This window comes from Sminthopsis crassicaudata, chromosome 2, assembly GCF_048593235.1.
Source record: "Sminthopsis crassicaudata isolate SCR6 chromosome 2, ASM4859323v1, whole genome shotgun sequence".
Classification (NCBI taxonomy): Eukaryota; Metazoa; Chordata; class Mammalia; order Dasyuromorphia; family Dasyuridae; genus Sminthopsis; species Sminthopsis crassicaudata.
This window is the reverse complement of record NC_133618.1, coordinates 660640698-660664416: the sequence shown is the minus strand read 5'-3', so window position 1 is coordinate 660664416 and position 23719 is coordinate 660640698. Positions and strand designations below refer to the sequence as shown.

The 23719-nt window shown below is 41.2% G+C and overlaps 1 protein-coding gene across 1 annotated transcript in view; it reads left to right on the top strand.

The window, feature by feature from the left end:
- Positions 1 to 9755, top strand: part of CYP1A2 (cytochrome P450 family 1 subfamily A member 2) — a 10171-nt gene extending 416 nt beyond the window's left edge. Inside the window, 7 exon segments of the mRNA XM_074296977.1 lie at positions 474 to 1040; positions 1042 to 1311; positions 4672 to 4795; positions 5956 to 6045; positions 6703 to 6826; positions 8516 to 8602; positions 9029 to 9755. Of these exon segments, the coding sequence (XP_074153078.1) occupies positions 483 to 1040; positions 1042 to 1311; positions 4672 to 4795; positions 5956 to 6045; positions 6703 to 6826; positions 8516 to 8602; positions 9029 to 9323 (1548 nt within the window). The 5' untranslated portion in view covers positions 474 to 482 and the 3' untranslated portion in view covers positions 9324 to 9755.
- The last annotated feature ends 13964 nt before the right edge of the window (positions 9756 to 23719 follow it).

The window sequence follows — 23719 nt, the reverse complement described above, 5'->3', positions numbered from 1 at the left end:
AAAAAGGTAAGAATCTCTGGAGCTGATTTTTGATTCCCTTTCTAGATCTAATATTCCATGATTTGTCTGTAGCCATGAAATGGAAGGGAGGGGTGGTATCTGAGAACCTCTCTACCCGCCCACGAAGCTAGGAAACGCTGGACTAAGTACAGAATTAAAAGTCATTGCCCATTTGTCTTGGAGTCCTCCTGCCTGATATTAGCACTAGTCTGAGCCCTTCCCCAGAGGCTGAGGAGGTTTGAATCCTGGGGAAAATTTACCCTGTCCACCCTGCCCTTGGTTGTGCTCAGGACTCCATGCTCCCACACTCCCAGGTCCTCATTCTCTCAATACTGAAAAGGAATCACCATAATATTTGGCACCAATCTCTCTTGGGAGATCTTTCTATAGACGTCCTGTGAGTTATCTTCTGGAGAGCCCTATCCCTGATCTCGACTCCCCCAAAACTCACTCTTCCTTTCATTTCCATTTAGACAGTGAAGATGGGAGTGGGCCTGTTGGCTTCCATTTCTACTACAGAGCTTCTTTTGGCCTCTGTTGTCTTCTGCCTGATCTTCTGGATCATTAAGTCTCACTCTCAAAAAGTCCCCAAGGGACTCAAACCTCCACCCGGACCCTGGGCTTGGCCCCTGATTGGCAACATCCTGACACTAGGGAAGAATCCCCACTTGGTCCTGGCCCAGTTGAGAGAGAAGTATGGCGATGTGATGCAGATTCAGATCGGTTCCACCCCAGTGCTTGTGCTGAGTGGCCTGGAAACCATCCGTCAGGCCCTGGTGAGGCAGGGGGAGGACTTCAAGGGCAGACCTGACCTCTACAGCTCCACCCTTGTCACAGACGGCTATAGCATGAGCTTCAACCCTGACTCAAGTGAGGTGTGGGCAGCCCGAAGGAAACTAGCCCAGAATGCTCTCAATACCTTCTCCGTGTCCTCCTCACCATCCTCTTCCTCCTGCTACCTGGAGGAGCATGTCAAGAAAGAAGCTGAGTGCTTGATCCAGAAGTTCCAAGAACTGATGGACAAGGTCGGGCGCTTTGACCCCCTACAATCACGTGGTGGTATCCGTGGCCAACGTCATAGGCGCCATGTGTTTTGGCCAATGTCGTGCCAACGAGAATCAAGAACTAATGAGCATCATTACCAAGAGCCATGAATTTGTTGAGAGTGCCTCCTCAGGCAACCCAGTGGACTTCATTCCCATCCTCCGCTACTTCCCAAACCCCAAGTTGCAGAGGTTCAAGGAATTCAACCAGAAGTTCTTAAAATTCATGCAGAAAACTGTCCAGGAGCATTACAAAGACTTTGACCAGGTAATGCAGCCCTGAGAAGGCAAACAATATAATATCAATTGTATATGAGAAATCATGTTAAACATTTTTGTTAACCACAAACCAAAAAAAAAAAAAAAAGAAGCAAGAAAAAAAGAGAAGGTAAACAAATTATACTTCAGTTTTACTCAGAGTTCATCAACTCTCTCTTTAGAAGTAGACAGCAATCATTAGTCATTGTATGGATCAGAGCAGCTATCTTTCATTTTCTTTTAATTAATTAATTAATTAAATTTTAATACACATTCTTCCCCCCCCCCCCGAGGCTGGGGTTAAGTGACTTGCCCAGGGTCACACAGCTAGGAAGTGTTAAGTGTCTGAGATCAGATTTGAACTCGGGTCCTCCTGAATTCAAGGCTGGTGCTCTATCCACTGCGCTACCTAGCCCCCCCAATACACATTCTTTATGAATCATGTTGGGAGAAAAAAAATCAGGACACAAGGGAAAAACCACAGGAGGGCAAAAGAAACAGAAAAAAAAAATTAAGCATGGTTGATTTACATTCAATCTCCATAACTCTTTTCCTGGATGCAGATAGCATTTTCTGTACAAAGTCTATTGGGATTGTCTTGGAGCAGCTATCATTTGTACAACTGATCACCATTACAACATTGCTGTTTCTGTGCACAAGGCTCTTCTTCACTTCACTTTACATCAATTCATATAGGTTTTGCCATGTTTTTCTGAAACTCCTACTTATTATTTCAATAATATTCCATCCACAAATATATGCCACAACTTGCTCAACCATTCCTCCATTGTTAAGTATTCCTTTGCTTTCTCATTCTTTGCCACCACAAAAAGATCTGCAATAAATATTTTGGTACCTTTAGATTCTTTTCCTTTTTCTTTGCTTTCTCTAGGATATAGACCTAGCAATTGTATTGCTGGGTTAAAGGATAAAGTTTGGCTATAGAGAACTGAGTCAAATGTATAAAAAAATAAAAGCTATACCCTGGTTGACAAATGATCAAAAGTTATGATCTATGCCCAAAGGGCTATAAATTCACGTATATCCTTTGACTTAATATCACTACTCTACATGAATACCAAAATAGATTTTTTTAATGGAAAAGGAACATATGTATACAAAAAGATTTATAGCAGTTCTCTTCTGAGGGCAAAAAAATTCAAAATTGAGGAAATGTTCATCAAGTGAAGAATGGCCAGATAAATTGTGGTATATGATTGTGATGAAATGTTATTGTTCTATGGGAAATAATGAGCAAGATGTTTCCAGAAAAGCCCAAAAGCTCTCTCTGAATTCAAGCAAACTGGAATCTACCATATACAAAGTAATAGCAATGTTCTGGGATGTTCAGCTGTAAATGATTGTTATTCTTAGCAATGTAATGATTCATGATCTACTCTAAAGGATTCATGATGAAAAATTTTATCCCTACTCAGAGAAAGAACTGGTTGTGTCTGAATACAGATTGAAGCATTCTCTCTTTCTTTCTCTCTCTGTCTCTGTCTCTCTTTCTTTCTCTCTCTCTCTCTCTCTAACTTAATTTATCAGTCAGGGAATGGTTCTTATTTTTATAAATCTGATTCAATTCTATAAATGTGAGAAGCTTATCTTTCTTTATTAGAGAAATTTCTGTAATATTTTTCATCCCTCTCCTTCAACATCTGTCATTTATAATAGCTTTGAGGTGGTACCTCAGAAATTTTAGAGCATTTTTTTCATATAATTATAGATAGCTTTGAATTCTTCTTCTGAAAACTGTTTATATCCTTTAACCATTTATCAATCAGGGAATGGCTCTTATTTTTATAAACCTGACTCAGGACTATCCTTTGAGAGTTCTATATTTAAGAAATTTATCTTTCTTTATTCTTATCTTTATTAGAGAAATTGCTGTAACATTTTTTGATATTACTTCAGTGCCTATGATACCTTTTAGGAAAATGCAGCTTCCCTGATTATCTCCTTTATTGGATCTATTTTTACCTTTGCTTTATCTGAGATCATGATTGCCAACACTGTCATTTTTACTTCAGCTGAAGCATATTAGATCCTACCACAGTCCTTTATTTTAACTCTGTACATGTCTTTTTTATCTCAAGTACGTCTCTTATAAATAATATATTGTTGGATTCTGGTTTCTAATCTATTCTTCTATTTACTTTACTATGAGTGACCATTTACATTCACAGTTATGATTACTGTGTATTTTCCATTTCATTTTCTTCTCTCTCTTCTCCCCTTCCTCCCTTTCTCTTCCCCCATCCCTCCTCAAATGTTTATTTTGTGTCTATCCATTGTTTCCCCTAATCTGTCCTCCTTTTTTATCATCTGTCCTTTCTCTTTTCCCTTTCCTTTCTTATTTACCTTTTGGGTAACTTATATTTCAATACACAACTGAGAGTGCATATATATTCTTCTCTCTTTGAACCAATTCAAATGAGAGTAAAATTCAAGCATTTCCTGCCATCTCTCTCCCATTTCCCCCCTCCAACTCTTGAAATCCTCCTTTATTTGAGAAAATTTTCTCCATTGTCCTTTCTTTTCCTCCTTTCCCCAGAACATCCCTCTTTCTCCCCCTTTCATTTTTTGGGGGGATATTATTCCAACATAATAACTCACATTCATACTCTGTCTACCTAAACTCCTTTCCCTGCCCTAATAATAATAAATTATATAATAATGATAGGAATTCCATATAGGAATATGAACAGTCTAACTTTATTGAGGCCCTTTTTTCCTCTTTATCTTCCAGCACTCTATTCACAGCACTCTGTTCTCTCTCCCACTGACTAGTTCTGTGACCTAACTGTACCTCACATCCCATCTCTAAGCCTCATTTTTCTTATCTAAAAACTGAATTTACAAACTCCTGCCCTATCTACTTTACAGGACAGTTTTGAGAATTAAATGAGTTAACAAGGTGAAAGTGCTTTGAAGAAGTGTATACTCATGTATACATATCAGGGGTGATTATGAATGGTCATTGTTTACCCACTGAAACTCTATATCCAAAAGGCTAATTGTTTTCTTTGGGAGGTAAAGGAGGAAATGAGTGTTAGTTTTCAGCAACCTTTTCTTGGTCTTGAAACAGAATCCCTATAGAATAACTACACAAAAGTACATCCCAGAAACAAATGCCAGTGGATTTCTAGAGCATACATAAGGTCCCTTTATCTGACTTAGATGTGAGCTGCCTTGTGACATTCTCTATTAATGGACTTCTTGGGCACTGTATCCTGTAGAATGCATTACTGGTATGACTTAGGTTCCCAAAATTGTCTCTGGCTCCAATATTCCCAGGACAATTGGTGGTCACCAAGCTTGGAATGATCATAATATAGTTGCTTTGTCTCTCCTTTTTTTTTTTCAGAATAATATTCAAGATATCACTGGTGCTCTGTTCAAACACAGCCAGGACAAGGCTCAAGGGAACACCGGCACCAGTGTACCAAAGATATTGATCACCAATCTCATCAATGACATCTTTGGAGCTGGTAGGAACCAGCTTTTTCTTCCTTATTATTTGATGTCCTTGTTTAAATTCGAAGCATTTCATAGTGTGGTATCCTAATCTGAATGCAGATCTCCTGGTAGAGATTACCTTAAATTCATGGTATTCACATGTGTGTCCTATATCCACAAAACAAAAACAAACAAAAAAAAAACCACAGCTTATAAATTCCCCTTAAATGTTTACTTTTAAAGAATTATTTTATACTGATTTATTATCTATCCCTCTTAATATTCTCCACTGAACAATAACAACGAAAACCTGAAAAGAAACCCTTCATAATAAAATAAAAAATGCATAGTCCATCAAAACAAATCACTACATTGGCCATGTCTGGAAATATAGTTTTCTCTGTATATTGAAAGTTCATTTTGTGTGTCAGAAGGTGAACCTTTGGATTTAAGAGTTTTTCATGGCATTGATGAGAATTTTAACATTTTTCAAAGTTGCTTTTCTCTATAATGTGGTCATTTTGTAAATTGTTCTTTTAGTTCTGCCCACTTAAATATGCATCTGTTCACAGAAGTCTTTACAATTTTTTCTGAAAATGACCATTTTGTCATTTCTCATGACATAATAATGGTCCCATTACATTCATATACTTTCCATGCAACTCTCCAATAGGAAGCCCAACCCTCAGTTTCCAATTTTTAGAGTACAATTTAGAATACAAATTTTAGAATACAAAAAGAAATACTATAAATATTTTTGAACTTAAAGTTCTTTTTCTTTTTTCTTTGATGTCCTTGGGACATAGGCTACTAACAATATAGCAAAGTAAAAGGAGCTGTATAGTTTAGGAGGCATAATTCCAACTGTATTTGAGAATGACAATTTCACAGCTTTACTATACCCTAGTATACATCCATCTTCCCCCTCCCCATTTTTGCCAGTCTAATGGATAAAAGGTGAAACCTCAAAGCTCCTTAATATTACACTCCCATAACACACTACAATTATAGGAACTGATGGGGCTCACCAGGATCTGAACACCATTAAAAGAACAGAATCAGGAAATGGGGGATTTGTTCCTTGTATATTGCCTAGGAGGACAGAAAAAGCCAGAAGACCACGTGCTCTAAGCATGAATCTTCCTCACTTCATTCTCTTACCATGCCCTCCCCGTTGATCCATTCTGTCCAGGTTTTGACACAGTCACGACGGCCATTTCCTGGAGCCTCTTGTACCTTGTGGTAAACCCTGATGTTCAAAAAAAGATCCAGAAGGAGTTGGGTATGTGAATAAAATACTGACAGTATACACAGCACTTTAAACTTTGCAAAGTATTTTATATATTTTCTCATATTGTTGTCCCAGTGAGCCTGTGAGAGCCAGGCTGTTGCCTCTCTTTATCGAGAAGAAAGTAATTTTGCAGTTGTGAAGTCAACAAGCATTTAAGTGTCTATTATGTGTCAGGGATTGTGCAAAGAAAGACAAAAACGGTCCCTGCACTCAAGGAGTTTCCATTCTAATAGGGAAGACAATATATAAATAACTGCCTAAAAACAAGGGATGGATGGTGAGTGGAGCCAGAGGGGGAGAAAGGAAGATAGGGAGGGGGAGAGACAGAGACAGAGACAGAGACAGAGACAGAGACACACAGAGAGAAACAGACAGAGACAGAGAGAGATGGGGGGAGTCAGGGAGGGAGGAGTGGAGAGAGAAGGAGGAAGAGGAAAAGAAGGAGGGACTGAGAGAAAGAAAGAGAAGAGAAGAGAGAGAAAGAGAGGGAGGAGGGAGAGAGAAAAAATTAATAATTTTAGTGGGAAGGCACTAGTATCAAGAGGGCTTCTTGAGACTCTTCATGATTCACTGGAGGGGGGGCACAAAGGCTCTAAGGGTAAGGGTAGGACAGCTTCCTTCTCCCTCTTTCTCGCCTCCCTTCAATAGACACTGTGGTTGGAAGAGAGCGCAGACCCCGGCTCACAGACAGACCTCAGCTGTCTTACCTGGAAGCCTTTATCCTGGAGATGTTCAGGCACACCTCCTTTGTCCCTTTCACCATCCCCCACAGGTAAGGGCCCCTAAGTCTTCCTGCATCCCTCCCTCCTCTCTACCCCCACTGCCACCAGCCCTCATCTCCTTTGGCTGCATCTCTCCTTCTCTAGTTCAAGTCCTGACCAAGACTTTGAAAAGTTCTCCTCATATCTGCCCTCGATGCCACCTTGCTAGACTAGGATAGATTTCATCCTCTTCTTTCCTTCATACCATTGCTATGATCTACACAAGTTCTGGCCACCATCTCCACTCCCTCTTCACCTAGGAAGGAGCTCCCGTCCCCTGTGACTCCTGTGGAAGAAAACTCCAAATGGGGTCATGGACAGTTGAATATGACTAAAACAACTCAACTGTGGCTTGGTGGTCTTATCTGGCTGAATTCTAGGCCATCTCCACAGCTAAACTTCCTGGACATGGCCAACCTTGCCTTGGTGTGCCCATCCCCCCACCCCCCCACTTTCTACCTTCCCTTTATGTGTTTCCTTTCCTCTCCCATTAGAACACAAACTCGTTGAAGTCGGGGGCTATGTGGTATTCCTAATGCTTAGCACAATGACTGGCATATAATAAATTCTTAATAAATTCTTGTTGAGTTGACTATCTATCCATCTATCTATCTACCTGTCTGCCTGTCTGTCTACTTCTCTGTTATCTATCTATTCATCCATCTGTCTATCTACTAGTTTGTCTGTCTACTTGTCTGTTATCTATCTAACCATCCATTCATCTGTCTGTTTATCTATATATCTATTTACCTGTCTGTCACTCTATTTAAATATTTATCCATGTCTATCTGTCTTCCTGTTTATCTACCTATTTAAACATCTATCCATCTATCTGTCTTTCTTTCTATCTAGCTATCTGTCTGTCTCTCTATTTAAACATCTATCCATCTGTCTGTCTGTCTGTCTGTTACAATAAATAAACACCAAAATAAATGTTACTTTTTCCACAAAGGTGATATCTCCTCCACCTCCACAGATGGCAGTGACCTTCCCACTAAGATTTCACCTAGTCAATCAGTCATTCCATAAGCATTTTATTTAAAGTATTTACTATTCACCAGACCTTGTACTTAAGTACTGTGGGCACAAAAACAAAAAAGAATCCCTGCCCTCAAGAAGCTTACATTCTAATGAAGGAAATGATATGAAAATAATTAGATAAATAGCAGATATTTTCAGAGAAGATGGAAGGGACTTTGTTTTTGGAACATTGACATACTATATGGTGCTATGAATTATATTAGTCTATTGTTGTTGAGTTGATTTAATCATGTTCAACTCTCCAAGACCTCATTTGGAGTTTTCTTGGCAAAGATACTGGAGTGGTTTACAATTTCCTTCTCTAAATGGTTTTATAGAGAAGGAAAACTGAGGCAAACAGGTTAAATAACTTGCCCAGGGTCACACAGCATTTGTACTGGTGTCTCATCTGTTAGGATACATGCCCTATGAGGAGAAGGGACCATGTCCTGTCTAAACTCTATCTACTCTGGCACTAGGACAGTGTTCTATATCCAGGGAAGATTTGTGGCCAGGAGCAGGGCATGCAGTAACAAGGTATTTGTTACTAGAAGAGGAGGGAGCACCTTTCACTACAGAGACGGGGAAAGGTGGCAGGCAAAGGGCTAAGGGAAGGGCTAAGGGCCGCAGGACTATCCCTGCCCTGGTTTTATCTGACAGAAGTCTTTTGTCTCTTTTAGCACCACAAGAGCCACGACCTTAAACAATTTCTACATTCCCAAGGGGATCTGCGTTTTCGTGAACCAGTGGCAGGTTAACCACGACCAGTGAGTCTCTTTGGGAGCTGGTGGGGTCTGGGCAGGGAGGCTCTGGTTTGTCTGACTACGTCCATCAGCCAAGTCAAGAGTGAGTGTAGTTGAGAGGATCATCTAAACAGAGGCCTGCTTGAAGAAACCCTTCTAGCTTCTGTCCACCATGTGGGAAATATGGAGCCTGCTTTTGGCCACGTGGAAGATATCTGTCAAGACCCAACTAGTCTGGCCTCAGAAGGCTGGACTATGGAGCTGAGGCCCCTGGTGAGCTGATCTCCTGGGGAAACTGAAAGGTCTCCAAAGGAGAGTGCCCACTCATATCCCACATACCCTACTGCCCTTGCTCCCCATTCCCCAGACCTCAATCTGGATCTGAGGTTCTGACAGATGTTTGGAGGCCCTATCATATCTCCTCAATTCCTGTTTCTCTTCCTGTAATAGGAAACTATGGGGGGATCCATCAGCATTTCGACCAGAGCGATTCCTTGGTGCAGATGGCACTATCAGTAAGACCCTGAGTGAGAAGATGCTTTTATTTGGCATGGGGAAGAGGCGATGCATTGGGGAAACTATTGCCCGTTGGGAAATTTTCCTCTTCCTGGCCATTCTGCTGCAGCAGTTGGAGTTCAGTGTTCCATCTGGAGTGAAGGTGGATCTGACCCCAACCTATGGGTTGACCATGAAGCATCCCCGTTGTGAGCACTTCCATGTTCGGCGACGCTTCTCCAGCCATTGAACAGCCATTGACCAGGGCTGGGGTACCGGCTCCTTCCTCCTTTCCTTTGACTTACCCTCAGTCTATATTATTGGGAATAGGCTAAGGAGTCAAGTCCCTGGGAGTTATATACATTGCTTCTCTAGCTTATTTTCATTTCTTCTATTTTTCAAACCTATTAATTCCTAAAAGAAAAGGAGAGGGATCACTACTTTCCCCCAAAACCTTTATAACATACCTGACAAGTAGTCATCAAATCTCTGCTAGAAATGCTCCAATTTAGCTATGGGATCAAATGTTGATTTATACTGAACTTATAATTCACTAAGATCACCTGATTGTTCATTTACAATCTACTCTCTTGCCATGTCTTCCCAGCCTTGTACTTGTGAAACTGGTTTTGAATTCATGTGTAAGACTGTGCATTCTTTCTATTAAATTTCACTTTATTCAGTTTAGTCTGATGTTCTTGTCCATCAACAATTGTAAAAACTTCTTCTCAATTTTGTGTATCTGCAGATTCAATAAGCTTTTATCCAAGTCACTGAGATAAATATTATATAATATGAAGTCATACATTGATCCATTATATGCTCTCTTGGAGATCCTTCCAAGATGCCATGGAACCTCTAATGACTGGTTTTTGGATCTAGCCAAATCCCCCCATGTACCCAGGGATGAGCTGGTAAATGTGTTCCAACCAGCTCCTGGATGGGAAGTAGGGCATGGTATATGCATATTACATTTCCAAGTTTAATCTACATTAAGACCATTCTCTCCATCACTCTGTTAAGTCTAAACAATCAGCAAAACAATAAATCAAGTCCTGGTTTATAATATTTGACAATTTTTGAGTTGTAAATGCTCACACTGAATATTTTGCATAAGCTCTTCTGGTGCAATTTGGTTCCACCACACCCTTGCATCAATTCTGCATCTCTCTGTCTTTAGAAAAAATAACATGAAAAACCTTCTCAAATTATTTGCTAAAAAAAAAAAAAAAAAAAAAAAAATCTAGGCAAACATTATCTACAGAAATTCCCTTGATGTTCCTTGTTAGAAATCCTATCAAAAAATCAGACTGAGATTTTAAAAAGTTATCATACAGATTTGGCTTTGGGAGCCAAGTCAATTTTTTAAAAATTATTTGCTGTTTATATAATTTATGTCCTTGTTCTTTTTCATTGACATAGGTAATAAAGAATTAACTATAAATAAAAAAAAATAAAATTGGTAATGTAGTAAATAAGAGGTGGTAAACAAAATGGAGCACCCTGAGGGAATAATAGAAGAATATATGTGTGTTATGTATAGAAATCATATATATATATATGTGTATATATATATATGTTAATCACATCAAACCCACTCCACTTCCTCTTAGACCTCAACAAAAACAGCCAAGGACCCTGAACTGAATATTCTTGGAAATAACTGTTTTCCTAAATTACCAACCCTGATTTCAGCCTAGGGACCATGGATATCATGAAGGAGAGTAATCCCCATGGAGAAGGAGCCCACCATTCTCACCAGCACTAACATATAACACAGACCAAGTGCCACCAACTGTCATGTTAACCAGAGGAATAGCAGCACATCCTGGCCCAGCCCCTGCAGCCATCATCTAGGGCAAAGCTTCTTAAACTTCTTCCACTTACAATGCCTTCCTACCCAAGAAATTTTTACATGTTCCTGGATATATAGGTTTATAAAAAAAAAAAAGTATACAAATCAAATTGTATAATATAATAAATCATAATTTCATGACTCCCCCCTTCAATTATATGACCCCATGTAAGGTCATATAACACAATAGCTGAAGCTTTGATCTAGAGAAAGCAGCTCTACAGCCCATCCCTTCTCAGCAATCACAACTACTGGAGACCCAGAAAAGAAAGTTCTTACTATCAAAGTCCCTAGCATTGTCAAATGTTTCAATATCAGAAAACATGACATGCTGTTAGTGGAAATGGCATTAAAGAAGGGATGTTTCCTCTTCCTTGCTGCTGTATGTAAGCCCCATGGGAGCTTTCCATCTGCCTTGTGCTGAAATCTCCTGTATGCTCTATCTCCTCTACAGAATGTGAGCTCCTGGAAAGCAGGGGCTGCCTTACTTTTCTGTTATTAACACTAGTGCTTTTCACATAATAAGCACTTTTTACTCTTTCTTTCCTCATTATTGGTCCTCTGTTATCATGGTTAATTAGCTATATTTATGATAGTTCTTAAAATGTGTCAGAGTCGCATTCTACATTTTAAGCTCCCTTTCATCTCTAACATGCTCTTTTTAAAGATTTTTCCTAGCTCTTGCATTTTTTAAATCCTAAATTTATAATGATTGCTGGAAAGTAATTTGGATCTATGCCTCCAAAACTATACCCTTTGGCCCAAGCTAAACCCACTAGGACAATACCCAAAGAAAGAAACAAATAATTTTTGTATACAAAAATATTTATGGTAGCTTTTTTTGTGGAAGTCAAAAATTAGAAACTAAGGGATGATCCTCTTACTGGGGAATGTCTAACTAAATTGTGATATGTAAAGACACACGAACCCTATTATACCCAAGAAGTTACAAAATGGATGGTTTCAGAGGAAACTGAGAAGACCAATATAATATGATACAGACCAAAGTGAGTAGAACTAGGAAAACAACTTATACAATGACAACGACTTTATAGAGAAAAACAACTTTGAGAGACTTTAAAACTCTGGTCAATGTCACGAAAGAGTCCAAAAGAAGGATAGTAAAACGTGTGGGAATTTGTTTTTGCTGGACTAGGCAGCTATTTGTTCAGGGCTGCATTTTCTTTTCTTTTTAAAATATTTATGCCATATGTCACATTCATTTTAATATTATTTATTGCTTTGAAGTGGTACTGCTCTGAACTAAAACTCAGCCATTGAGCTCCACTGTCAATGAGGAATGTATAATAACAAGGCAGGTAGGTGGCACAGTGAACAGAGCACTAGCCCTAGAGTCAGGAGGACCTGAGTTCAAATTTAACCTTGGACACTTGCCACTTACTAGCTGTGTGACCTGGACAAGTCATTTAACCCCAATTACCTTGTAGAAAGAGAGAAAAAAATTGAAAACATATCTTGTGTGCACAAGATTTATTATTTTTTTCTGAGCCAATGGCACTTTGCTATTTTTTCCTTTATAAAATTTTATTTTTATTACGGCTGTTTATTTTCAAAACATGTGCCTAGATAATTCTCAACATTTACCCCTGCAAAACTCTGTGTTCTAATTTTTTCCCCTTCTATTCCCCCCATCCATTCCCTAGATGGCTAGTAATCCAATATGTTAAATATGTGCAATAATTCTATACATATTTCCACAATTATCATGTAAGTGCCCAAGATTTAAAGGGAACACCATTTATATTTTTAAATCATTGTATTGCTAAGGATAATTCAGCATGATAAAATTAAATTTGGAAAAAAAATCATGATTAAGATGAGGAATATGATCTCAAGGAGAGATGACCACCTTCTCCTCCTTCCCCTCTTCCCATAATAAGCCTCTCCTTCCATTGCCAGGTCCTCCTCAGACCCTTGCTACTGCTCTGGAGTTAATGCTTAGGAAAGGAGGGTCTTGAGCTCCTTCGGGCACCTGGAGACAGCAGAGACAATTGTCATTCATCTTTAGAAAGAAGTAAAGAAAGACGGGGAAACCAGTGTGAGGATTAAAGGGGTTGGGAGACAGAGAAACTGCCTTGTTGCTTAGAATTCAGACATGCTACAAATTTCGGTTGTGGAGGGATTTATGAAAAAGGAGTCCTGTTTTTTTTGGTTCCCTCCTATTATAAGGAAAGGGAACAAGTGTTTATTATGCCCTCACTATATGTTAGATACTATATTTAAATGTTTTACAAATATTATCCTATTTTATCCTCACAACAACCCTGCGAGCTAAATGATATAATTACCTCATTTTATAATCAAACTTAGAGTTACATAGCTAGTAAGTGTTTGAAACTAGATTTGAACTCAGGGCTTCCTAATTCTAAGCATGGTGCTCTGTGTATTTTCAGAGGATATCTCTGGCAAAAGTAATTTAGGTGAGCTGGAAAGAGTAATATAATCCAGTGGTTCTCAAACTTTTGTTCTCAATATCTTTATGTTATTAAAAAATTATTGAGGATCTGTCCAAAGTTTTTGCTTGTGGATTATGTATTTATAGATATTTACTATATTAGAAATAAAAACTAATTTTGATTCGTAGACTCTCTGAAAGGGTTTCAGTGATTGTCAGGATTCTTTGGACCACATTTTGAGAACCACTGGTCTAATTCACAGGCCCTGAAAAGTGCTCAGACTTAAGGATTCTTCCAGTATAAAAGGAGAGCTGGGAGAGCTGGCTAAGGCCTGGGAAAGGATCAACTGAGTAATCATGCTGAGTAAGAGGAAAATGAAGGACTTCAGAAAAGGAGGGATCTGTTTGTGAATCCTATAGGGAAGGCGTCCCATGAGTATATGAGAGGGAGAGTTTACCCTATTCCAAATCCTATAATTTAATAATAATAATAATAATCTGTGCTGATGGGGGTGACAGACAGATCCCATTCTCAAGGGGATTCTGCTTTTCCCAGAGGGAGAAACACAACTGAGGGGCAGGGAGGTGCAAATCTCCAGGATAGTTTTGCCTGGAAAGACACAGCTTCTCCCTTAGGGAATTCTAGATGTTTGGAGGAAGAGGGAGAAGGAAAACACAGACTTCCACCCACAGGTATCTGCAATTTGGATGCTGGAAAGAGAGCCTTGTTCTAGTGAAACCAGGATCAGAATAAACCTCCCCCCCAAAAAAAACAAAACAAAACAAAACACCATATTACATGGGCAGAAGTGAAAGAGAGCTGAATATTTCTGGGGCATGGTGCCCTCGGATGCTCCTTGATTTTTTCCTTGGTGAAAGTAGCCCCGTGATCATTCAGCTGCCCCCCCCCATCCTGGCATGTATATTTTGTCTCATTATGTCTATTTGTACAGAAGACACCAGAATCCCAGCCAACTGGCTTCTCACGAATACCTGGCCAATCTTTAACCCAGACTGTCACGGCTGCTGATCCGGAGGCCAAGAGGCAGAGGAGGAGTACAGGCGATTGTGGCACTGTAGCTGGGACTTTGTTCTCCCTCCTGGCTCCTATGACATGGTGGGAGAGAAGGAAGCATTGGAGATGGGACGTCTGGGGGCACAAGGGAAACCTCACAACCCAGTGATCTCTTTCTCAGCTGTTCTTCTCCTCTATAGCCCGTTTCAGTCCCCCAGACTGAACCATACTTCTGGACAAACACACATACAAGACTATGGTTTGCACCTACTGTGAGTCAGAATAGCTGAACCCAACCCTGCCCATTGCTGATCCACTCTGTGATCTTGGGTCACCTCTGGGACTTAGGGTCATCCTCTGAAAAATGATATGATTGGACTCAATGTTCTCTCCCACTCTGGCATTATGTCACCAGTGTCCAATGTCACCTTGGCCCATCTCCATTCTTCAGGCAAATAACAAACAACATTGTAATCAAATAAAAATGGGGGAAGAACGGAGAGAACCTTTGGCAGGCAGCATCTCCCAGGCAAATGTGTCCCAGTCACAAGGCTAAGTGCCAAGGGATACAAGGGAGGTAAAAGACAGTTGCTGCCTTCAAGGAGTTTACAATCTAATGCAACTGACATAGAAGGTAAGAGGAACAGGGAATGGAGCTGAATCATGGTGATGATCAAAAAAAAAGGGTGTGGCCCCTTCCAGTTTCACAGACATCAGGTTTTATGAAACTTAAGACATGGGTCCCTGCCCTCAAATAGCTTACAGTCTACTTAGGCAGCTTACTCATTTACGGGCTGGTGAGGCGGGACATACATGAGGTGCAGTGGTTAGAGACCTAGCCTGACATCAGGAAGACCTCCGTTCAGATAGCCCCAGATGCTTACTAGTTGTATGAATTTGGACAAGTCACTTAAGCTCTATCTGCCTCGGTTTTCCCAATTGTAAAATAAGGAGACTAGAATTGCTGTGAGAATCAAGTAACATATATGATTTTGAGGTCATGTCTGACTCTCCATTGCTCCCACTTGGAGTTTTTTGACAAAGATACTGAGTGTCTTTCTCAGGGTCACACTGTTAGTTAGTGTCTCGGGATGATGATTCTTCCTGATTCCAGACCTGGGGCTCTGTGAAAGACGATATTCCCTAGCTGTCCTACTCTTTCCCTAGATACTCAGTGTTCATCTTCTTTGTAGCTTCACCCATTGAATGTTGGCCCATTCAGAGAATGTTACTCCTCGGACAACATGGGGGGGGGGTCCCAGACTCCCTCCTACCCTCTTAAAGTAGACTCACCTGCCTTCCTCCATCCTGTGTTCTCTAGATTAGAGGGCCATTGTACTTGCATTTTCATATCCCAAGGGTTGGGAGAATTTGGGGCACCAGGGCAGACCATGGTATGGGAAAGATGATGGGGGCATTGGGGCCCCTTAAGTCTACACACACACACACACACACACACACATGGTCACTTCTCTGCCAACAGGCCATTTCCCTGTCCAAGGCAAGTTTTTCTGGTTTCTTAGGGATAATGTCATTTGATCTGCTCCTTAACCCCCTTTCCTCTTCCTCCATTCTAAACCCCAGGCACTATTTAGTGAGAATTAATACTAATTCTCTGATTGAATACTGTGGAGGTGAAAGGTTAGGCAGGATAGGATGTCCCTGAGAATGACTTATGGTTGAGTGGGGACATATGAACAGGAAGGTAATGGTCTCTGAGGTCTAGTGTAAAAGAGAAGGGAATAAGCATTTATTAAGCGCCTGCTACATGCTGGACTCTGCTGAGAACTTTATAAATATTATCTCATTTGACTCTGACAACAGCCCTTTGAGATGGGTGTTACTATTATCCCCTTTTTACAGTTGGTAAAATTGAAGCAAGCAGAGATGAAGTGATCTACTAAGAGTCTACTAACCTAAGACATAACTAAGTCTGAGGTTAGATTTGAACTCAGGCCAGCACTCTATCCATTGAACCTCCCAGCTGCCTGATATCCCACTTTTTCCTAGAATCCCTGGATCCATGGTAGGAAAACTCTTCTAAGGTGGGTAGTTTATTCACTGAATGGAATGGCCAATGGGGAGAGCCATAAGGATCCCTCTCTTTTTCATGACCATAACAGAGACTGTCTCTAATCAGTTCTAGGTTTCCCTTTCTCCTTCTTTACTAACTCCTAAGTCTTCTTTGAGACATAGTTTTCTCATATAAGACTTTTATTTTTCTACTCACCCGCTCAAGAGCTTTCTTCAGTGGCTCCCCATTACTTACAGGATAAAGGTCAAACTCCTGAACATTGCATTCAAGGCCTTCCACAATTGGCCCTACCTTAATCATGCCCAGAATTCAATAGGTTCATTTTATTTTACTCTTTAAAACAATGAAAATCTACCTTTTCTCTCTCCTACCTCCCCACCCAACTAAAGGTGGGAGGGAACATCAGGTAACCCCTCTTACAAGCACATATAGTCAAATAAAGCAAATTCTTACATTGAAACCCAAAAAGTTTCAATGTGTTGAATAGGCTTTTTTTTTTAAACTTATGTTATACATATACATTAATTTTTTTACATATTTCCATATAAGTCATGTTGAGAGAGAAAAATCAGAACAAAAGGGAAAACCACGAGAAAAAATACAAGGGAAAAAAGGTAAAAATAGTATGCCTTGATCTACATTCAGTCTCCATAGTTCTGTCTCTGGATGCCTTGGATCACTGAACTGCTGAGAAGAACCGATTCTATCCTAGTTGATCATCACACAATCTTGCTGCATACAATATTTCCCAGGTTCTACTAGTAGACTTTTAAAAGAGAAAATTTCCATCTTCATTCTCTTCTCTCTGGAATATATGGCATGGAACTTTCTCTGGGAATTTCTATTTAGGCTAGGTTAGCCTAAATGACATCAAAACTCTGAAGTCCTATAAAAATTGCCTTTCTTCTCCTTGCTGAGGCAGTGTGGAATAGTGGGTAGAGTTAAGAAACTCTGAGTTAAGAAATCTGAGTTAAGAAACTCTGAGTTAAGAAACCTGAGTTCAAATCCTGCCTCAGGCACTTATAAGTTGTGGAATCCTGAGTAAGCCTCTCAGCTTTTGTGTGCCTCAATTTCCCCATATGTAAAGTTAGGGGATTGAACTCCACACCCTCTCGAGCCTTTCTAGTTCCAAGTCTATGATCATCCCATTTTCTGCTCAGTGTTCCTCTGGGGCTGAACAAACCAAATTCAAATCATCTTCCATGCACTAGCCTTTCTAATGTTTGAGGTCAGCTAGGATGATGTGGGCTCCCCCCTTCTTTGCCTGGCTAAATGTCCCCAACTGATCCTCGATGGCTCAGTTTTCCATCCCTCCCCATCTCAGCATGTACTTCCAATATGCAGTAGCACAGAGCTCATAATGGGACCTGACCACAAATATGGGATCTGTATTTACACAAGTGATTTTTTTTTTAATTTGGCTTCAGCATTGGACTGAAAATCCGAATCTGAAGTCAAATTTAAAAATACTTGTAGAAAGCACTGGGCAACTAGGTGGCGCAGTGGATAGAGCACCAGTCTTAATTCAGGAAGACCTGAGTTCAAATTTGATTTCAGACACTTAACATATCCTAGCCTTGTGACCCTGGGCAAGTCACTTAGCCCCAATTGCCTCCGGAAAAACGAAATCAAAAACAAAAACCATGTCAAGCCTATCATGAGCTCTATGCTGTAGCATGTTGGAAGTTCATGCTGGGATGGAGAGAGGTAGAAAACTGAGACCAACAGAAGGAAAGTGACTTCAGGGTCACCAATAATCCATATCAGAAGCAGAAAAGGTCAGTGTTATTTGTATCATGAATTGTACTATTTGCACCCCTGCTTCAGGAAGCATGTTTGAGAAAAAGTGGCTTGTAAACTCACTAGGTTGCCTTAGAAATAGAAATAAGCTATGAATAATTGTAAAATGAGGGAGTTGAGCTGGATTTCCTAAAATCTCCTTTGGTCTTATGGTCCTGTAAGGAAAAGACTTGGCACGGGTACCTCAGGGTGAGGAGGAAGGGAAGGAGGGACCTCAAGCCCAGAATTCTCAGGGATATCTGGGCACTCAGGGAACCAGAAGTACTCTGAACTCTCAGCCTGCCAGGGGCCATGACCACCACAATGTAGGCAGAAATATAATGGGACTAACCTGAGTAATGGATGGGACTGGCTGCATCTGGCTGAGAGGCTGCATAACAGAGAGAAAACTGGCCTCAGTCAGGTCTGGGTTCAATTTCTGACTATGTAACTGTGGGACCCTGGGCGAATCACCTGATTAAGTCAGTAATCCGGGTAACTCTCTGGGATTTCTAAGTGAAGGAAAAGGTGTTGATCTGCAATGAAATAGAAAAATCCTCCCCAGGAACTTCCTAGTCCAATGAAGAGGCAGCTAGATATATGTTGATAGAATCAGGAATAACCGAGTTCAAATGCAGCCTCAGATACATCTTAGCTGAATGACGCTGGCAAACCTTTTCACTCTTTTTCCCCTCAGTTTCCTCATCTGTAAAATGAGCTGGAGAAGGAAACGGAAAACCACTCCTGTATCTTTGCCAAGAAAACTCCAAATGGGGTCACAAAAAGTCATGGTTGAAATGACTGAACAATAACAACAATGAATTCCAGTTCCAGACTGCCCTCTCCTCTAAAAAGTCTTGGGGGAAGGGGCTGGGCAGCAGATGAAAGTCTGTAGCAAGGTGAATATGTACCTCCATGTGTGTGCAGATTGATCTGTGGATTTGTCCCTGGGGGCATGCCCATGTTTCTGTTTTTTGGTACCCTGATGTAATGGAAGGTTCCCTAACCTTGAAAGCAGGCTGATTCCTTCCTCTGCATCTTGTGACTCTGGAACACTTCACTTAACCTTTCTGACTCACCTCAATTTCTTCTGGAAAATGGAGGAAAATAAACTTGCATTCTCTAAGTGGTCAGGTTGTAGTGGGGGAAACACTTTCAAGTGTTATACAGTATGAGATTATTAGGACAGAGGCTAAACCTGTGATTTCATGGATTTGGGAACATCTGGGTGAGGAAGCTCCCTCCATCAGTGCAGGCTGCCACCTTCTCTTACCGTGTTAGAGCTGTTTACATCTGGAACAAAGCTTCTTAAACTGTGGGTGATGTAAACTGAATGGGTGGGGGGGTCAAAAAAGTATGGTTTATTATCATTAAATGTTTGGCTTGTATACCTATTTTATATGCTTATGTGTTTGGGGTTGCATAAAAATTTCTCAGGTGAAAAAGAGTTACATGTGGGAAAAGTTTAAGAAACTGCTCTTGAGGACTAGGAGTTTAAGAGATTAAATACTCCAGTTCACACAGCCAATATACATTGCAGGCAAAAAAAAAAAAAAAAAAAAAAAAAACAAAACCGAACCCCAGTGGTCTTTTTGCCCTGTATTTGTTAAGTCAGTTGATTCTTTCATGTTTGTTGTTTTATCATCATTAGTGCATATCAGCAAGTAATGTGCATTATGTACATTGAGCTGGTACTTCTCAGTGACCTTAAGCCACTCACTCAGGAAGTCTCATTTTTCTTATCAGGAAAATGGGGATAATACTTGATTACTTCCCTCATAAGGTTGTCACCAGAATCGAAATAGCTAATATGTTATTTTGTTAGCCTTAAAGTACTGTGTGAATACTAGTTATGTTTATTGCTATTATTATTATTAGACCAAGGGCAGAGATGCTCCCAGAATCCTCTTCGAGCAGATTTCGGGGTTCCCTTCCCATACACACCCCGTGCCCTCTGCAGCCTCTTGGGAAGCTTGGCTAGGCCAATGGCCTCATCTCCTGGCCCCCTGCCCTTCCCCCATCCGCCAGGACCTCAAGCCTAGGACTCCTCAACTTCCACCCGAGGGTGAGGGCCGACCTGACCCCTCGCCCAGGTCAGCCGTCCAGGCTCCGGACGACACTCCATTGCCCACCGCCGTTAGCCCGGAAGGACTGGAAGGCCGCCAAGGAGCCGGAGTGGGGGGAGGGGGCGGTTGGGTGGGGGTTGGCGTGCCAGCGAACAATGAGGAGCACCCCCGGCCCCTCCTCCGATCTCCATCGCGTGAGAGCTGCCGGAAACCCATCCCCGGGCTAGAATTGGGTGGGGCCCCAGCCGGCACCTCCACCTCCCCCGCCTTCTCTGGGCCAAGAGTCAGGGGCGGCTGGAGGAGCCCCCTCCCCCTCCCCGCTCTGCAGCCAGCCGGGGGAGCGAAGGCTCCCGTGTTTCTGAGGGGTGCGGAGTGCTGGGTGTGAGGTGCGGGTGCGGGTGTCTCCCGCGGAGCTCCGCGGCTTAGGGGCCGGGATGGCAGCCCTAGGGCAGAGGGCTGGTTTTCAGCCCCGGGGCTCGCCTCCTCTGCTCTCTGAGCTCCCCCAGTCCGAGCCTCCCGGCCCGTAGGGCAGCGAGGCCCTGACTTAAGCGGCCTGGGGCTCTGCCTTCCTGCTTCCCCTTCCGATGGGAGTCTCAGTTTCCTCATCTGTTGAAACCAGAAATAATGCTAAAACTTACTTCTCAGGGTCATTATGTTTCCTCATTTCTCCGCATTTCCTCACAGTGCCCAACCCAGCAATGGGCACATCGGGCCCTCTACCTCCAGTTAGGATGGCCAGAAGGTCAGAGGACTGACAGATGCCACTGGGCCCGGCCCTGCTCCTGAGCCTTCCCAAGAGCCAAAGAACAAATAAAAGGGCGTGTAAACGGAGATCCATCCACACGTCCGCACCTGCATGCACCAACGCCTCCGTGCACACACACCAGAATGCCGGGGTGTCCCAAAGACTCAGGTTATAAAGACACCGCATTACCTTTGGCAGCCTCCTGCCCACATCTTCTCAAACGCTTGGCTTTAAATACTTTGTATTTATTCTTTTTATATTTATTCTGCAAATACTTATTTTTATTTGTCTCCCCGGGTAAAATGTGGAAACTCCTTGAGAGTAGGGATTGTTATGAGATGACTGAGGTCAGTTCCAATGATCTTGTGAATGGTCTTGGGATGGAGAGAGCCATCTACACTCTGAGAGGACTGTGGGAGCTGAGTGTGCACCACGATGTAGCATTTTCACTCTTTTTGTTGTTATTGTTTGCTTGCATTTTTTTTTCACTTTTGATCTGATTTTTCTTGTGCAGTAAGATTACTGTATAAATATACATACATACATTGGATTTAACATATATTTTAATATGTTTAACATTTACTTGTCATTTAGGGGAAGGGGGAGGAGGGGAAAATTTTGAACACAAGGTTTTGCAGGGGTCAGTGTTGAAAAATTACCCATGGATATGTTTTGAAAACAAAAGAGAGAGAGAGAGAGAGAGAGAGAGAGAGAGAGAGAGAGAGAGAGAGAGAGAGACAGAGAGAGAGACAGAGAGAGAGAGAGAGAAAGACAGAGACAGAGAGACAGAGAGAGAATAAAGATTGTTCCATTCTTTGAATTTGTATTTCCAGCTTCTAGCACAGTGCTGGGCACTTGGCAAGTGCTTAATAAAGTCTTGTTTGTTTACAAACATATGCATCCCAAAAGTCTTTGGGGATACCCTAAATCTAATATATTTGTATATATGTGTATATGTTTTATGTATGTATATAATTAATTGAAATAATAAAAGTATTATCCAAAGGTAACTTGGAATAGAAAGTATAGCATCAGCTTGGAATCAGGAAGACATGGTTCAGGTGTCCTGGTTGTGTGATTGTGGAGGAATCCTTCATCCCTCCCAGCTTCTAGAACTCAAAGTTGCAAAGCTAGTGCTTATCTCCATTGGTAGAAAGAGAAATCCTAACTTCCTATGTCAATGAAACCATACACCCAGATTTGTTTTTTGGTTTTTTAAATATATATCATTTTGTAATTGTTTCTGACAGGAGCAGAGTGTCTGATAAGCTCACTCTCTTTTGGAGGGGCTGGAGTGAACCAGTCTCCTTTTCTGGGGTGTTAGTGTCATGACAGAAAAAACCTGTTAAGGAGAGACAGTTAAATCCAAAGGATGAAGGTCTAATGGGGGGATAATGTGTGGCTTCCTGGAAGATGATGGAGAGATCTCTGGGTAGAAGATCCTTTCTTCAGCCTCTCACATCACACTTCTCTTTTTCTTTTTTTTTTTTTTTCCTGAGGCTGGGGTTAAGTGACTTGCCCAGGGTCACACAGCTAGGAGGTGTTAAGTGTCTGAGACCAGATTTGAACTTGGGTCCTCCCGAATTCAAGGCTGGTGCTCTATCCACTGCGCCACCTAGCTGCCCCTACATCACATTTCTTAGGAAGCTTGGGGGCAGGCGTCTGGCCTGCCTCACCTTCAAGGCTTTGGAGCCTAGGATAACTGTGGGGGGTCGGTTGGAATCTTAGCTTTCCTTCTAGTATCCTTCCCTTTTCTCTGTATCCAGACATGGCAGCAGAGAGAGCCCACCAGAAGAGGGGTATGGTAGAAAGCAAGAGCCTCAGCCTTGGCTACCTCACTTAGCAGATGAGAAGACTGATGTAATGGACATCTTCCTGGGTCTGGAGACTGCTAGAGGGGAATGATTGAGAAACATAGGCAGCTTATGTGGGTGGTGATGGGGAGGAATTTGGGACTCATCACCTATTTCTATCACTTAAAATTAAATTAAGAACTAATTATATATAAATATATCAAGTGTGTATATATATAATTTATAAATTATATCTTTGAATTAAGAAAACTAAGAAATTAAGAAGCTTTTTATTAAGAACCTAGTGCTACATGGTAGGAATTCAAAGGCAAATTGAAACACTTTCTGCCCTAGAGGAGCTTATGTTCTCATCAAATTCCAGATTTGGGCAACATCATGAGGGCTTTAAGCCAGACTTGTAGACATTTCCAAGAATAGTGTAGGTCAGAGGTTCTTAAACTTTTCCCATTTTCAACTGATCCCTTTTCCCTGGAAAAGCGTTTACAAGACTCCCACTACATAGGTATATAAAATGGGTAAGCAAATTAAACATTAACTGATAATAAAACAAATTTATTTTAAAACAATTCTTTGGTTTAAATACAATTTTATCATTTATTAAAGATGAGAGCAAATTTGCATTCTACTAAGATAGATGTGCTTGTTTATTTTTGCATAAAGAATTAAATCTTGGTGGAATGTATGATACCTTTTACTATTGCTAAATTTTTCACAATCCCCACATTCAGTTACTGGGCTCTATATGGGGTTGTGACCCACAGTTTAAGAAGCTTTGGTGTAGGTCACTTGGGCAGAAACAGGTGGTGTAGGGAGGCTGTAGAACAATATGTTAAAGAAGCAGAGATTTTCATCCTTCTGAGATAAGTGTTCCCAAAGTCTCATTCATTCCTGACCTCCCTCACCTGGCTCAGATTTGGGGGA